The sequence below is a fragment of the Mytilus trossulus genome, chromosome 1 (genome assembly GCF_036588685.1).
Source record: "Mytilus trossulus isolate FHL-02 chromosome 1, PNRI_Mtr1.1.1.hap1, whole genome shotgun sequence".
Taxonomy (NCBI): domain Eukaryota; kingdom Metazoa; phylum Mollusca; class Bivalvia; order Mytilida; family Mytilidae; genus Mytilus; species Mytilus trossulus.
Window position 1 is genome coordinate 106,731,503 of NC_086373.1, and position 17,264 is coordinate 106,748,766.

General features: G+C 32.2%; 1 protein-coding gene across 2 annotated transcripts in view; it reads left to right on the forward strand.

Moving 5' to 3' along the window:
* Positions 1 to 8,027, forward strand: part of LOC134696132 (vitellogenin-5-like) — a 28,323-nt gene extending 20,296 nt beyond the window's left edge. Inside the window, exons 23-30 of one of the 2 annotated variants that reach the window (XM_063557762.1) lie at positions 873 to 1,064; positions 1,438 to 1,587; positions 2,277 to 2,439; positions 2,915 to 3,069; positions 5,355 to 5,491; positions 5,967 to 6,075; positions 6,406 to 6,604; positions 7,036 to 8,027. In XM_063557762.1, coding sequence (XP_063413832.1) covers positions 873 to 1,064; positions 1,438 to 1,587; positions 2,277 to 2,439; positions 2,915 to 3,069; positions 5,355 to 5,491; positions 5,967 to 6,075; positions 6,406 to 6,604; positions 7,036 to 7,328 — 1,398 coding nt within the window. In that variant the 3' untranslated portion in view covers positions 7,329 to 8,027. The remainder of the gene's footprint in view (positions 1 to 872; positions 1,065 to 1,437; positions 1,588 to 2,276; positions 2,440 to 2,914; positions 3,070 to 5,354; positions 5,492 to 5,966; positions 6,076 to 6,405; positions 6,605 to 7,035) is intronic. The other variant, XM_063557771.1, reaches the window with a different exon arrangement.
* The last annotated feature ends 9,237 nt before the right edge of the window (positions 8,028 to 17,264 follow it).

The following is a 17,264-nucleotide window of genomic DNA, read 5'->3' on the forward strand; positions in this document are numbered from 1 at the left end:
AGGGAATGAGTTTGACAAGTAAGACAGAAAAAAATTATAACTTGCATTTTCTTTTACCATTTAATCCGACACAAGTTCCATCTCTTTGGTCTTTAATCTTTTATATTTTCAGTCTAAGGACTTATATTTCCACTGAAATTAAAAAGACACTTTTTTTTAACTTTGGTTATCTGTTTGAAATGGACATTCCTTTTCCTTTATAGACCATTAATAGTTTTTATTTAAGAGCGGTATATATATATATAAATAGGAAAACAAATTAAGGCTGAAATTGCACCAAATATTTATATAAAATTTATCACAACATGGCATTCTCCAGATTGAATCAAACAGGAGCACATGCTTATGGTATCAGCATTGAGTCTATATTCCCCTTGCATTAAAGTTAATTTGTAATTTCTTTGTAACAATCTATATTAGTATACAAATAGTGACTAAGATGGGGTATTTTCTCATCGGCACTCATACCGTATCTTTTTATATCTATATAAATAAACTCATCAAAGGTACCAGGACTAAATTTTGTATATACGCCAGACGCGTGTTTCGTCTAAAAAAGACTCATCAGTGACTCACGAATCCAAAAAAGTTAAAAAGGCCAAATTAAGTACGAAGTTGAAGAGCAGTGAGGACCAAAATGCACTAAATACAACAAAAAATCCAAAGCGTCCTTGATTTTTTTTAATTATTTTATGGCTTTGGCCCTTATAAGATTAATTCATATTCCAAAACTTAAAGGAAAAAAAACAAAAACAGCACAGACATCAATGCTACTCAGAATATGATACATAAAGGATTACACTAACATTCTTATACACCTGTCAGGAATGTAATATATTTACAGTAAAGTTTTCAAACCTCTTTTTCAATAGGGAAGAGCTGAAAAGTCGATTGCCCAATTGCAGTGGGAAGCAAGGCAGGCATCTCCACAGAAAGACGATTTAGTACGTAGATATCTTGAAGAAAAAGACAATCCGACATCTAAATCAGAGCAGGCATACAGAGAACTTAAACGGGAATTAAACATGTTTCGACATTATCATTTTAATGTAAAATATGTCATGGTAAGTTGGTTGTAATTAAGAAAATGATTTGTTGTCGATTTGTTTTTGATGTGTTTTGTCAATTAATTTTGCCATAATAAGGAACTTACCGATTTTATTTTCCTCTGAGTTCAGTGTTTTTGTGATTTGACTTTTTACAACTGGATTATCAAAACATATAGCATTTCAATGATGAGACTTAAAAATTAAAGAGGCCTGAGGGGAAAACTATTGATCCATTAAACGATTGTGAAAACTTTCGGAAAAAATGTCACCTTGAAAATAAAATCCCTATCGTACCTGTTCCTTTTAATTGAAAAAAACATTGTTTTATCGTAATTAAACATAAATCATTTCAATTCAACAGAGCTTATTAATTTTTGTTTATTTCCAGAATGACTTCGAGCCATTTTATCGTATGATGTATTGGCGCTTCCAAGAATATATGAAATTTGCTTTGTATAAATATGGTGAATTTTATATGCCAAAGGAAACGGCTGATAAAATTGAGTTAATGTTTGATTTGCACAGAAATAATAAACAGGTTAGTCCATATAAATAGTTAAAACACACAATTTGGATTGCTTGATTTCTATTACCTACGAATTATTAATCTTTTTGAAATGCACATAAAGCAAGGACACTTGTTATATAAAAAAGAAGATGTGGTATGATTGCCAATAAGACAACTATCCACAAAAGACCAAAATGACACAGACATTATCAACTATAGGTCACCGTACGGTCTTCAACAATGAGCAAAGCCCATACCGCATTGTCAGCTATAAAAGGCCCCGATAAGACAATGTAAAATAATTCAAACGAGAAAACTAACGGCCTTATTTATGTAAAAAAAAATGAACGAAAAACAAATATGTTACACATAAACAAACGACAACCACTGAATTACAGGCTCTCCAATCAAGATGACAACATTTGCCATATTCTAAGCATAGATGATAATTGAACAATATCACTAAAACAATGGATTCTCCAAGTGTAGATACAAAAAGAAAGATGTTTGAAAAAGTTGATGAAACTGCAACTCCACAACGACACAATGATAGTACGTTTTCCAACAAAAGTCTATATAGTTCGTAAGGGAATTGAATCGCCAGTCTTATTATAAAACAAATGACTACATTTGATATAAAAACGAATTGTCATATAAGAAATAACATCCAAAGTAATATATCTCACATGCTTAGTTAATCACTTACATCTTTTTGCCAGATGGACATATCTCTGTCCACACCGTACGAAATGGACAGATTCCATGGTATTTATCTCCCTTGGATGGCCTATATGGAAATGTTTTACAGAGCTGATAGCATCAAACTGCCCGAGAGTGTACCTCAACAATCGCCATTATTTTCTGCATCTCAGAAACTGCCAGGTAAGATAACAACTAAAATGAATATTCTGAAACGAAAATCGTAACTGGTAGTTCATAAATAATTGCCTATAGCAACACTTCTAATGGAAAAATTATACATGTATTCAAATGAAGATATTCATTATAAATATCATATTTTCTGCCTTGTTTAAGTTCAACGTGAATGAAAAGCTAATTTGACAAAATTATACCAAGCTTACTGCTTTACGTGAGATATTATTCCATTTCCCCTTTTATCAATTCATTTAAAGAACAGAAATAAACGAAAAGAGATACTTATGTTATTCAACTTATACTGTCAAAATCATTGTTTCGTGTATTGCCCCTTTAAACAAACTTTACTGCTGCTGCTGCTGCTGCAAAAAAAAAGCACCGGAAGGTAACAACGGGATATCCAAACTCAAAAATGCGATCAAACTGTCCCTTGAGTTGGAAGAATTATATTCTACAAAAATATATTGTTTTACAATTAAAGGTGAATGTGAAGTCCGCCAGAGATCTGTTAGAACAATGGATGAGCATGTTATAGAATTACCTGATACAAGGTCATGTGACGTAATTCTGGCCATGGACTGCTCCCCAGCTGCTAAATTTGTTGTAAAAGCTAGAAGTGAAAATCCACATAAACGGGTAATTATTAAAGTAGTATAAAGCAAAGACTTATGAATAAAACCGATGATAGACACATATATACGTATTATCCGCCAGTGTCAGTACGTATGACAATTCATCAGATACAGTAGAGTTCAAATTAACGTACGTTAGTGAAACTTAGTATATTTAAATTAGTCAAAAAATATTAAAAAAACGCGTTCTGTTGTGACGTCTTGTCAATAATTCAAAAAGATGTTTGCATGATTTCGAATTCATTTACTAAATAGTACACGATTTCATTGAAACTTTAATAAGAAGTACGCTGGAGCTAATGAAAATCAACGATCGAAGTATGACCGACAATTATTGTAATGGTCACATTAAAAAGAAAATAACGCGAAAAATATATAACAATATTTGGAACTTCTAATAATACCAATTGAAAATTAAGTAGCATGAAAACAGCTGTAAACAGTTTCAAACTGTTTTATACATTTATGTGTTCCGAAATTATTTTTTAAAATTAATATAAATCCTTTATGACTGGTGATGAATGCAAGAAATGAAACACTTACCACGTCAACGCATCCGTCCTCGATTATTTTAGAATTCATGCGTTATCCTGATTTTATTTTGTTATATTGACTTATTATCTTCAAAGATTTTTATTATGTCAACAATGTAAAAACTCATGTTGCCTGTATGTAACTTATGTTTAAAACAAAGATAATCCGTATAATGTAATCAGTGAATAGATGACAGAACTTCAAACAAATTGTAAAACCAATCAGCACCCATCAGCTTGGAATTATACCCCAATACACATTAACAAAGGCAACCCTAGTATACGACTGTTCAAAAGTCATAAATCGATTGACAGAAAATAATTTCGGGTTACAAACTAAAACTAAGGGAAACACATCAACTATAAGATGAAAACAAAGAAACAACACAAACACAAGTGCAACAAAAAAAACCAATGCAACACATACAAAAACGAACTATAAGATAACAGCTACCATTTTCCTGACTTGGTACAAACATTTTAAGAAAACAATGGTGTGTTCTGTTTTTGTAGCTAACCAAACCTCTCATATTTTTTTTGGCAATGTTAAATACACCACAAAAATGACAATATTACATGACAGGAATACTTTACACAAAAATGCAAGAAAACAGGACAGAAAAATACACAAATAAACAATACAGTAGTACATTTCGACATGTTAACCAAAGAACAACAACAAACACTTTAAATAACAGAGGACAGCACACAAATACAGCACAACAGAACCACGAACTGTCAGTTAAACGGCTATATCAAAGCCACAAAAGTGAAGTCCTAAGTAAATTTCCAAACATTTGATATAATTCAAAATAAGGTTTTTAATTATGTTTTTGACGCATTTTATAATAGTTACAATAATATTAGTATAGAATTGTGTTAGTTATTATACAATTAATTATATTATCCAGCTATGTCGATATTTCTTCTAAATCAAACTGTAAAACAAAAAAATCGTGTACATATAATTGATCTAAACTAAATTAATATAAATGACTGGGTGATTAATTATCTTTACTTTTACGTACGAATAGAAAATGAAGAAAAAAAAACCACAGAATTAAAATTAAAAACGATAAGAGATGTCGTCTTTAGTTTTCTATGTTATGTCTTATGTACTATTATTTGTTTGTTTGTCCTTTTTTCATGGCGTTGTCAGTTTATTTTTTCTATTTATGAGTTTGACTCTCCATCTGGTATCTTTTATCCCATTTCTTTAACAAAATCCGATCAGAATTGCAAATACAACATTTTAACAAAATACATAAATTTTGGATCAACAAATACCGTGATACTACTCACAAAAACATTCACATTATAGGGAATAGGTCATGTTCTGTACTTAAAAGACCAGACGATGGTAACCACAATATGATTAAGATGTTGTATAAGAAAAGGCATCAGTAGTATTCCGCTGTTCGAAAGTCATAAATGGATTGAGAGAAAACTAATCCGGGTAACAAATTAAAACCGAGGGAAACAGTTCAACCATAAGAGGAAAAAATGTCCGCTGTTAGTTTAGACCAAGACACATCGTAGGGATCAACTAATTCATGATGGTGTCCATAACATTTACAGATAGTCATTTTTTAATCTTTCCTTCTCATAACTTTGTTGGAGCAGTTTCTGCATACACACACGTTAGGTTTTGGTCTCAACGTTATTCCAAGCGTGAGTATCCCAAATTGTTAACAGCTATAGTGTGATAACTCTTTTTAAATATCCTTTAGTACTTATGCATACCTAACTTATTTAGGTTGTAACTGTGATTACCGGGGAATCAAGAGTGGAAGTAGTAAAACAAGACGCCATCATTAGTGTCAAGGTTAATGGTCAACAGCAGCCATTGTCACAGGATAAATCAGTAATAGTCCAAGGACAAAGTGGAAAATCGTGAGTATCCAAACTTTGATAAGTTTAATCATTATAGAAAGGAACTTTAGTAAATCTTTTGGGCAGCGGAAATTCTTCTTATATTAAAACGAGAAGAGTTATGAGCAAGGAAAGTTTTCATAGTTTAGAAAATAATGAAAAATGGGTTAGTAATAGAACAATCCTGGGTGAAAAAACTGACAATGGCCAATATAAACTTTTGATACATTTATTCTTATATTAACTGATAATCTACAAATCTAATGAAACATTAATGGTTGGAATTTAACTGATATTGGGTACATCGAAAGGTTAAAAATACTATGCATATATAATCTATGTTTATGTGTAGCCGATGTTTTCTTTTGAAATAACCAAAGCTGAAAATTAATCTAGTACACCTTTCTACATTAGAGATCAAATAAATTGGAAAAAAATAAATATCATGTCCATGATAGGCTTAAACCAACTGTTCATAAGAAATGTGTTCTCTCAGTAGTAAACAAGAAGTTATTAAAGTTTCCAAAGAAGGAGAAGCTGTGAAGATTTCGTTACCTCAAGAAGGAATCCGAGTCATGGTGTTACGAGATCAAATCAAAGTCCAGGTAAGATATTCTGAAGAAAAACTAAAGGACTACATTATAACTTTTATATCTATGAAATTTTAGATTATAACAAGAATTCCCACAATTTAAAGTTTAAAACGACAGCCAATTCAACGCATAATATATTTGATAAAATCATATCATATCTGTGTATTGAAAGAAAATCACTCAGCAGAGTTATGCATACCTATGTAAAACAACTTAACTAAATATATTTAGATAAACATATTAAACTTGATGGTAACAAAGGGAAAGCAGCCTGTGACCACAATGATGTTTGATAAAGCGACTGAAATACACAAGTTAACCACAATACTGTGTGTTTTACAGGCATCTCCATTCCAATACTCCAAACTCTGTGGAATCTGTGGTAATTACGATGGCATCCCACAAAATGACCGCGAAAATCCCCAAAGACTACAACAGAGGTCGCCTAGCTGTTTGTTAGCAGATAATATATTACCTGATGATAAGTGCAATGTTAAACCAATCAAAGACCAATGCAGTAAAGAACAGCCACAGTCTCCTGGTAGGGTGATTAGAATATATAGAGCATTCCGTTATATATATTAGATGAAATTGTAAAAAAAGTTTTTTAATTCTGAGATGAATTTTGTTTATCAATTCATGCAATAGAATTGAAACGTTTTCTTCGTCGATTTGACATCTTCATTTCCCGCAAAAGTCACAGGGGGTGTAACGTACAGTATTAATGTCATAAGAAATGGTAACTAGGTTTGAATTTTAAAATAACTTTTTGTATTGAACCAAATACAGTATGACGAATGCCATAATTTTAAATAACTACTTCAGAGAATTTTTAAAAAAGCGTTACCTGCTCAATTAGCAAAATGTTCTCACTCCGATCAGCTTGTATGGATACCGAAAAGAAATAAATGTTAGTGTTAGTTTTACATTTTGGTTTTACTTCGTTCTAATATAGTTTACATTTAATTTCAGAAGCATGTAAACCTGTGCAAAAGCAACTAGTAAAAACAAGGCAACAAAATGGTCAAAGTCAGATTTGTTTCTCAGTTGAACCTGTAAAGGAATGTAAACCAGGTTGTAAGGAGATCAAACCCAGAGGAAAGCGTGTAGCAATGAAGTGTTTAGATCAACAAAATAGAAGCGCCCAGATTTTTCTCAGTCATAGCCATCATCGTCCTCTGTCCGAGATTGCATCGATCTCTGTTCCTAAGCAGGACCGATTTGTAACTGATGTTAAGGAACCTTACAGCTGTTCTAGAAATTAAATGAAACATTTTCAATAAAAGGAAACCTACATTTTAAACGACCCATGGACTCTCCGATTTTTACTGTTTAGCTATGCTTGAAACCCTGTTAATTGTATGTTTGTTTTGTAACGGCTTTTCTTTATTATTATTTTGCTTTCGTTTTATCTAGCAGTTTATACCCTTATTTTCAAGTATATTACTGCGTGCCGTGCCAAATATTACATATGGTTCTATATAAAGTAAACAATGTTTATGAACTGCAAATGAGTTGATTGTATTGATAGTATTTATGACATTCATTTTGAGCGATATAAATAGGGCATTAATTCAGAGGTGTTTTGTATTTTTTTACATTATAAATCCTCTTTTGAGTATTATTTTTGTTTTGCTTATACAAGCTGTGTATATATATTCGTTTGCTAATTTTTCTTGTTTTATGTTGATTTTATTTTATTTTTCTATAGGTCCATTTTTCAATTTGCTAATTTAGAATCGAATTTTTGGTTTTAGTATATGTCTTGTCAAACTTTTTATAAATAATTGTTTATATGATCTGCTTTCAATATTTTGTAGTATCATGGTTGTATTTTCTATGGATATTTATATGATTTAAAAGTCGTTAACCAGTAAGATGTAGACAAGTATCCTCAGGATAACATGATTTATGTGGGTTTCTATTGTATATAGCTTTTAGCAAATAAAGCATGCAGCATTTTGTTTGTTTGTTTTTTTCTTTCTATGTATGTGATTGAAAATAGATGTTAGATTAGGTATGCCTTAATGGACTTGTGTTAAACAACATAATTGGTAGACTTAATTAGTTGGTTCGCCTGAAAAGTTCAATCTTTTTGTGGCACTAAACGATAGTCTTATATACTTCTGAAGACCTAAAATATAAATAAATTACGGGGATGAAAAAGAAAATTGAAAGAAAATTTTGAATCCTCAATGCTCTTCAACTTTGTACTTGTTTGGCTTTATAAATATTTTGATATGAGCGTCATTGATGAGTCTTATGTAGACGAAACGCGCGTCTGGCGTACTAAATTATAATCCTGGTACTTTTGATAACTTTTATTACTATGGTCATAAAACTCCGACACACTCCGATCACGATTTTGTGCTTGTTATTTTCTCATTTGATTAGAGACTTTCCGTGTTGAATTTTCCTAGGAGTTCAGTATTTTTGTGATTTTCCTTTTTGGAATTAATATCATTCGTACGATTTAATACTATACCTTCAGTAATAGGGATTGAAAAACATCCGTACCATATCTATTTCTATTAAGTATGTTCCGATTTCAGTCCTGGCGTTACCATTTCATCAGTAGATTATGCTTTTAAGCTGCCATCATTTCAATGGTACATGTTCTCTATGAATTTTTAATTAGCGAATTATTTTGGTTTCCGTTTAGGCTCTTTTTTATATATTATAAAGGTTGCTGCTAACAAGGAAGCTATTAAACGCAAGAGTTCCAAATGATAAGGTTGACATTACGGACACCATCAAGAGTTGATTAACCGTTATGGAAAATCCGTTTCGTTGATGATAACGGATATGTTTATAACTGCAACCCTGACCCCTTCCCCGAATGGGACCTACCGAATTAGACTTATAACCGGTTTTGTACTAGCATGTGCTGACATGAGCAACACAACAGGAGCACTTCAGTTGCCCTGTTTTGGTGGGTATCGTGTTGTGTTTATTTTTATTTTTAGTGTTTCGTGTACTAATGTTTGTCTGTTTGTCCTTTTCCTTTTTAAGCAATGACATTGTCATTTTATTTTCTACTTATGAGTTTGATATCTTTTGCCTCTCTTTTTTTAACGTCGCAATCTGTATTTGACTGTTCTCAGTCAAGCGTCCGTAATTAAGTGGTAGTCGTTTATTGCTGGGTAACATATTTGCTTTTCCTTCATTATTTTGTACGTAAATAAAGCCGTTAGTTTTTTTGTTTGAATTGTTTTACATTTGTCATGCTGGGGCCTTATATAGCGGACTTTGAGCTTTGTTTATTGTTAAAGGCATTACAGTGACCTATATTTATTTATATCTTTATCATTTGGTCTCTTCTGTCTTATTGTCAATATTATCACATCTTCATATTGTCATATACATGTATTAGAAGTAAGATCACTGGCAAAGTGGTCTTAACACATAGTAACAATATTCAATGTTTCGAATTCGTACTTCACCAATGAAAGGCTAAGAAATTTGCATCAGATAAATCTGATCTGATAATGTGGTATGATTCTCAATGAGACAACTATCCATCAAAGTTCAAATGTAGTGGATGTAAGAAATTATAGCCTCCAGCTACTATATTAATGAGAAAATCCATACCATATAAAAAGCCCCGACATGAAAAATTATGAAATAACACAAGACCTATAAAATCAGTATAAAGGCTTGACTCATCAGATAGAAACAATGCAAAATATCAAATAAAAACACAGACAGGACGTGGCAAGGTTTGCAAATGTCCTTATCCTCGATGTTATTTTATCCGCTATAGTGTCACAAATATGAACTTCAATTTACACATTCGCATTGTGAAATGAAGGAGGCGATCAAGATCATGATGTTTGTGGTATGCTGTAGTTCAAGAGTTTGATGTTCAATCGTGTCAAATACCTTTCGAAATCTAAAATGAAGCTGTTCTCTTCTTTCCGTTTGTTGATGACACTTAAAAGACATTTACAAGCTGAGTTTCGAAGTCATGATATCCTGAAAGCGTGTTATCTGCTTTTGAGAATGTTTATGTTCTCTTAAATGCTTTATCAGATGCCACTGCTACTGGTAAACATTTCGTTCCCGAGGTTTTCACCAGCCCAGTAGTCAGCACTTCGGTGTGGACCAGAATATCAATTATAAGTAGAAGGTATTTTTTTTTTTATAAATTTCCTGTTTACAAAGTATGAATTTTTCGGAATACTGAGAATTTCCTTATCACAGGCATTAATTACCTAAGCCGTATTTGTTACAATTTTTTTTTGAAATTTTGGTCTTCAATGCTCTTCAACTTCGTATACTTGTTTGGCTTAATAACTATTTTGATCTAAGTGTCACTGGTGAGTCTTATGTAGACGGAACGCGCGTCTGGCGTATTAAATTATAAGCCTGTTACCTTTGATAACTATTGAGTAAATGATATGATCCAATTATTTGTATGAATATATACGAGTGAGTCAGGTCTGAAAATCACTGTTACAAGCAATATCAGTTTGTCTTTAAAAGTAGGCAGATTTTGGCACTTTACTGACACCTTTGTCGATGGATTGTTGATAGAAGTGTGTAATTACCTCTGAAAGTTTAGTTTCTATCTCTTGGATGAATTTTGTCTGGGCTCATTGATTTAGTATCTTTTAACGTTTTCAGTATCTATTAAGATTTACTCTAGAAGTATATCGATGTTTAAAAGTCGAATAACATATCAACTGAGATATGTTAACTCATTACAATTTGGGAAAGATTAGAACACAAGTAAGAAATATTTAGAAATCGTCACGTTTGTCATCGCAACTAACATACCTGCCAACTGTAACTATTTGCGTTGGATTTCCCCCACGAAAGCTTCCAAATGAAAATTTTGAAAGTGCAATTTTGCCCACAATTTTAAACAAAAAGTTAATTTTAATGTTTTTTAGGACTGTAATAGCCATCTTTCTTGCACAGAAAACCCCCATGATCATTTTGGAAAGTTGGCAGGTATGAACTTACAGTTTGGGGAGGGTGGAGGGGGGACATTGTTTTACCCAAGTCCGTTCTCCAGTCTTTCCGTCCAATTATATGTACATTAACTTCACATAACTCCTCCTACAGTTAGTCAAGAGTGCACACGCTGAAATGTATCGCCTTTTTTTTTTACTAATCATTGATATTATGGTGATATTCTTAAGTCTAAAGCTTTATTAAAAACTGTCATATAAACTTAACATTAACCAAGATAACTAAACAAAGACCAATAAACCATGAAAATGAGGTCAAGGACAGATGAATCATGCCAGGCAGACATGTCCAGCTAGCAATGCTTCCATACAACATTTGATTTGTTACTTATAGTTTAAGAAAATAGACCAAAACATAAAAACTTAACTCTGAGCAATGAACCGTGAAAATGAGGTCGAGGTCAAATAAAACCTGCGCGACTGACATATAGATCAGAAAATATTTCCATACACCAAATATAGTTGACCTATGGCATATAGTATTAGAAATAAACACCAAAACTCAAAAACTTAACTTTGACCACTCAACCATGAAAATGAGGTCAAGGTCAGATGACATCTGCCCGCTAGACATGTACACCTTACAATCATTCCATACAACAAATATAGTAGATCTATTGCATAAAGTATAAGAAAAACAGACCAAAACACAAAAACTTAACTATAACCACTAAACCATGAAAATGAGGTCAAGGTCAGATGACACCTGCCAGTTGGACATGTACACCTTACAGTCCTTCCATACACCGAATATACTATCCCAATTGCTTATAGTATCTAAGATATGGACTTGACTACCAAAACTTAACCTTGTTCACTGATCCATGAAATGAGTTCGAGGTCAAGTGAAAACTGTCTGACGGGCATGAGGACCTTGCAAGGTACGCACATACCAAATATAGTTATCCAATTACTTATAATAAGAGAGAATTCAACATTACAAAAAATCTGAACTTTTTTTTAAAGTTGTACTGAACCATGAAAATGATATCAAGGACATTTGGCATGTGACTCACCGAAACTTCGTAACATGAGGCATCTATATACAAAGTATGAAGCATCCAGGTCTTCCACCTTCTAAAATATAAAGATTTTAAAAAGTTCGCTAACGCCGATGCCGCCGGATCACTAACCCTACAACAAAGAATGCAGGCGCGACACAAACTAGGAAGTAACCATTTGTTGGGGGTTTGCCCATATATTGAAGGTGTGCAAGTTGTCAGGGTTTTTATTTTTATTAATATTTGCTCTTTTGGATGATAGTTGGAACTCTTTTTTTGTGGTTCATACTTGCATAGCTTTTCAAGATGGTTCCTCCTACAGTGAACCATAGACCCTTGTGTTCCAATGCTCAATTTTATGTATTTTGATGTACTATTTTGGTCATCATTGCCTTTTTAATCCTGTTTCTTAGCCTCACTGAGGAGTCTTTTGTAGACGAAACGTACGTCTGGCACATACAAAATTTCAATCCTGGTATCTATGAGGAGTTTATTTGCATCTACGGGGGAACCATTTGTGTCCCCAGACGCATTAACATCTAAAAAAAGTCCAACATTATCTTTGTTATAATATACTAAGTAGTTGATTTAAGAATGGTGTGTGTGGGGTTTCACTTTGTCTAGTTTGAAGACATCATTAATATTTGAAGGAAAACTAAAGAACAGAGCAAAATAGTTTGCTTATATCTTTAAAAAGAGTTGCTGAATGACTGTCCTCTTATGAATACAATTCAAGTCGTCCAGTAGAGGTGAAAAATTATAACAGACTTTTTGTTGAAATGTCAATTAACTGGGATGCAGGAGCATAACAAGATGAAAATGCGTTTAAAACTCGTGAGCATCATTGTTGTCATGTTTTCCACAATTCAGAAGGTATAAGACCAATGATCCATAAAAAATGATGGGGTTTACCAAACAGCCATTCTATATACCAAATATAGTTTACCTATCTGAGAAACTTATCAAACCTAAAAAAAATATCATTGATCATTAAACAGAAATAGAAGTTCAAGGCAAGATGAAACCTGCTATACAAACATTCCATCCACAAAATATAGCTGACCTACTGCTTATAGTTTTTGAGATACCACCACGAAAAAGTTATGAGGATGAGCTTTAAATGTTTAAAAAAATTTACTCTCATTGTCTATCCCCTTAGTATCTCTCTTCCTCATTTGGAAAGTATATATGTTGTTATGATTAAGATTTGCTTTGATTTTGTGAAATTACAGTAAAACCTGGGTAAACCAAACCCTGATAAAACCAAATTTCAGTTTAAACCGACAATTTTCAAAGTCCCACATAATTTCCCTATCAATTAACGGTAATCTAACCTGAAAAAAAAAAAGAACCCAGTCAACACCGAATTCCAAACGCTTTTTGAAGGCTCGTTAGTAAATTTGTATATCAAAATTACCTGTCAAAATCGATTGATAGCAATCAAAACAATAAAATATAATAATTATTTGCATGATTTAAATAAACAAATACAGGATGACAGAGTATCTCCGAGGGTATTTTAGGTTATTGAACTTGTGATTTTTTATTACACACTAACTAGCATGTCTGTGTCGATTATAAAGTGATTTCTTTTTGTAAAGAAAGGTTCAACTGGTCAGCTACCCCCATCGCTGATATTGACAAGAAAGGAACTTTCCCTCAGATCAATTAAATGCACCTTACTCAAATAATAACGGCCACAAAACCGTAACTGCCATTCTGTAGCTAAGGGTGCTATAAACAGTTTCGTATAAAAAACTAGGGGTTATTCCCCGACTAAAAATAGACTTGAAGGGAAGTCCCTTTTTATCAACACAATTGGTAAAAAAGTATCATGTTTTTTATATTTGATTGTAAAAATAAATTAATTAGCTTCAATTAAAACAGGTTGAATGATTAAAATAATTTTTAAAAATTAGATTAAATACACATGTTTTAAGGGGAGACAAACTGTAAACATCCTGTTTTTTTGGCAGTGAAAAGTGCAAAACTTATTTGCAGCCACTGTAGCTCTTTTCGTAGCAGGCGAACGTAGCCTGAAGCATAAATTTTTAGAAAGACCAGGTAAAAACCTATGAAATTCATACAGTTTTGAATATAAAAAATGTGCATGTATCATGTCTGCATGTGTGTGCACATGGCCTGATTTCATGTTTTTTATGCATAGATTAGGCAATGTTTTTCCCATTTTCTCTGGATAAAACTTTTTGGTACTATTAAAAGTACAATTTAATTTTATTTCATTATAAACTAGAGAAAATTCTGATTCTAATGATACCTAGTTTTATACAAGTATCTTCATTAACATTAACACCACTAAGGGTCAATTATAGATGGTCCCTCAAAATATGACGTCATAGAAAAAAACTGTTGATTGCACCCTAAACTGTTTAAATATATAATAGTTTTAAAGTCTTTCACTGGATTAGAAGTCATGCAACACAACAAGGTCAATGGATTTCGATTGCTGGATTCCCATTAGAGGCCCTATATATTTGATTCAATCCTCCCCAAGACTTCTGTTAGCTATTAAGCATAGATAAAGTCCGAGAATAAACTGAACCCCTGCTGCTGTTTCACTCTTATTGTTTGCCAAATTATCATAATCAATCAGCTGGTGACCATGTGTCTATCTTCATCTTCTCTTTTTTTATATTTACATCTAAATCAACACAAAAATAAACTGTCGTCTGTCGTGTCACCTATTATCCCTTTTACAGTAAATACCAAAATTATTTTGGTGTCGACTTCCGTTTACCTCTACAAACCGAACACCTGTGAAAACCAAACATAACGCAAAGTCCTGTGGGTGTTCAGTTTGGACAGGTTTCATTATCAGTGCTTTGTCAGACTATCTGTATTTTTAAATTTGGGAAGAAAAAAACATCTTCTGTTTCCTGGGTTTTTTTTAAAAATAACACATATGTAACCATATTTTATTTTATTTCATAAATAAATATATCAGCAACAAGATTAAAACAATGTAACAAAATATCTCACATAACAAAGGTTAAAGGTTAATTTTTTTATACCTTAAGTTCAAAGTAACACAAAAAGTGTAAAAGCAGCTGTTAATTATAATTTTCCTTCCAAGGAGATACAAGACTGACCCAGTTGAATTGTCTTATTTTTGTTTCCAAAGCAATTATACTAACATATTTTTGTCCAACAAAAAATGTCAAATATTTGATTTTGACAAGGTTTCTAAAGTTATACTACAAATCAGAAAATTAATGTATGTGCATTTTAAAGCAATTAAAACCAGATGCTCCGCAGGGCGTAGCTTTATACGACCGCAGAGGTTGAACCCTGAACGGTTGGGGCAAGTATGGACACAACATTCAAGCTGGATTCAGCTCTAAATTTGGATTGTGATTAAATAGTTGACACAGCATAGGTTTCTGACACAGAATGAATGTTTTCTAATGAACTTAAAATTTTTGTTTTCTCTTAGAGCAATTCACTATGCTGTTGAATATTAATCCTCTCAAAAAAATGTTTGAAGAAATTTTCATTCTATTTATGAAATTTCATTTCAAATGAGAAAATTGAACCCAATTTTTTTAATCACATCCCCCTTTCCCTTATTCCAAATTAATCTCAATTAAATTTCTAATGGAGTTTGCAACAATAACTACTCATTTAAATACATCATAAAATATTAAGATGTAAAAAAACTGCTTGTTATCACTGAATGGTAAAGATTATTTTAATTTATCAGTGGGTAGTAAAAAGTGAATATACATTGTATATAACAAAGATTTGAGTTGATTCTGGACAAAGAAAGATAATTCCAATTAAAAAAAAATATTGCTATTTCACAATATTGTGCAATTAGATATTTCTTGCTTACTATTCTGGACAAAGAAAGATAACTCTAATTAAAAAAAAATATTGCTATTTCACAATATTGTGCAATTAGATATTTCTTGCCATTGTGCAATACTGTGCAATTGAAAAGACTTGCTATTGCACAATACTTAATATAATATTTTAGATCCTGATTGGGACCAACTTGAAAACTGGGCCCATAATCAAAAATCTAAGTACATGTTTGGATTCAGCATATCAAAGAACCCCAAGATTTCAATTTTTGTTAAAATCAAACTAAGTTTAATTTTGGACCCTTTGGACTTTAATGTAGACCAATTTGAAAACAGGACCAAAAATGAAGAATCTACATACACAGTTAGATTTGGCATATCAAAGAACCCCATTTATTCAATTTTTAATGAAATCAAACAATGTTTAATTTTGGACCCCTATTTGGACCAACTTGAAAACTGGGCCAATAATCAAGAATCTAAATACATTTTTAGATTCAGCATATCAAAGAACCAAACCGATTAATTTTTTGTCAAAATCAAACTAAGTTTAATTTTGGACCCTTTGGACCTTAATGTAGACCAATTTGAAAATGGGACCAAAAATTAAGAATCTACATACACAGTTAGATTCCGCATATCAAAGAACCCCAATTATTCAATTCTTGATGAAATCAAACAAAGTTTAATTTGGACCCTTTGGGCCCCTTTTTCCTAAACTGTTAGAACCAAAACTCCCAAAATCAATACCAACCTTCCTTTTATGGTCATAAACCTTGTGTTTAAATTTCATAGATTTCTATTTACTTATACTAAAGTTATGGTGCGAAAACCAAGAAAAATGCTTATTTGGGTCCCTTTTTGGCCCCTAATTCCTAAACTGTTGGGACCTAAACTCCCAAAATCAATACCAACCTTCCTTTTGTGGTCATAAACATTGTGTTTAAATTTCATTGATTTCTATTAACTTAAACTAAAGTTATTGTGCAAAAACCAAGAATAATGCTTATTTGGGCCCTTTTTTGGCCCCTAATTCCTAAACTGTTGAAACCAAAACTCCCAAAATCAATCCCAACCTTTCTTTTGTGGTCATAAACCTTGTGTCAAAATTTCATAGATTTCTATTAACTTTAACTAAAGTTATAGTGCGAAAACCAAGAAAATGCTTATTTGGGCCCTTTTTGGCCCCTTATTCCTAAAATGTTGGGACCAAAACTCCCAATATCAATACCAACCTTCCTTTTGTGGTCATAAACCTTGTGTTAAAATTTCATAGATTTCTATTCACTTTTACTAAAGTTAGAGTGCGAAAACTAAAAGTCTTCGGACGACGACGACGACGACGCCAACGTGATAGCAATATACGACGAAATTTTTTTTAAAATTTGCGGTCGTATAAA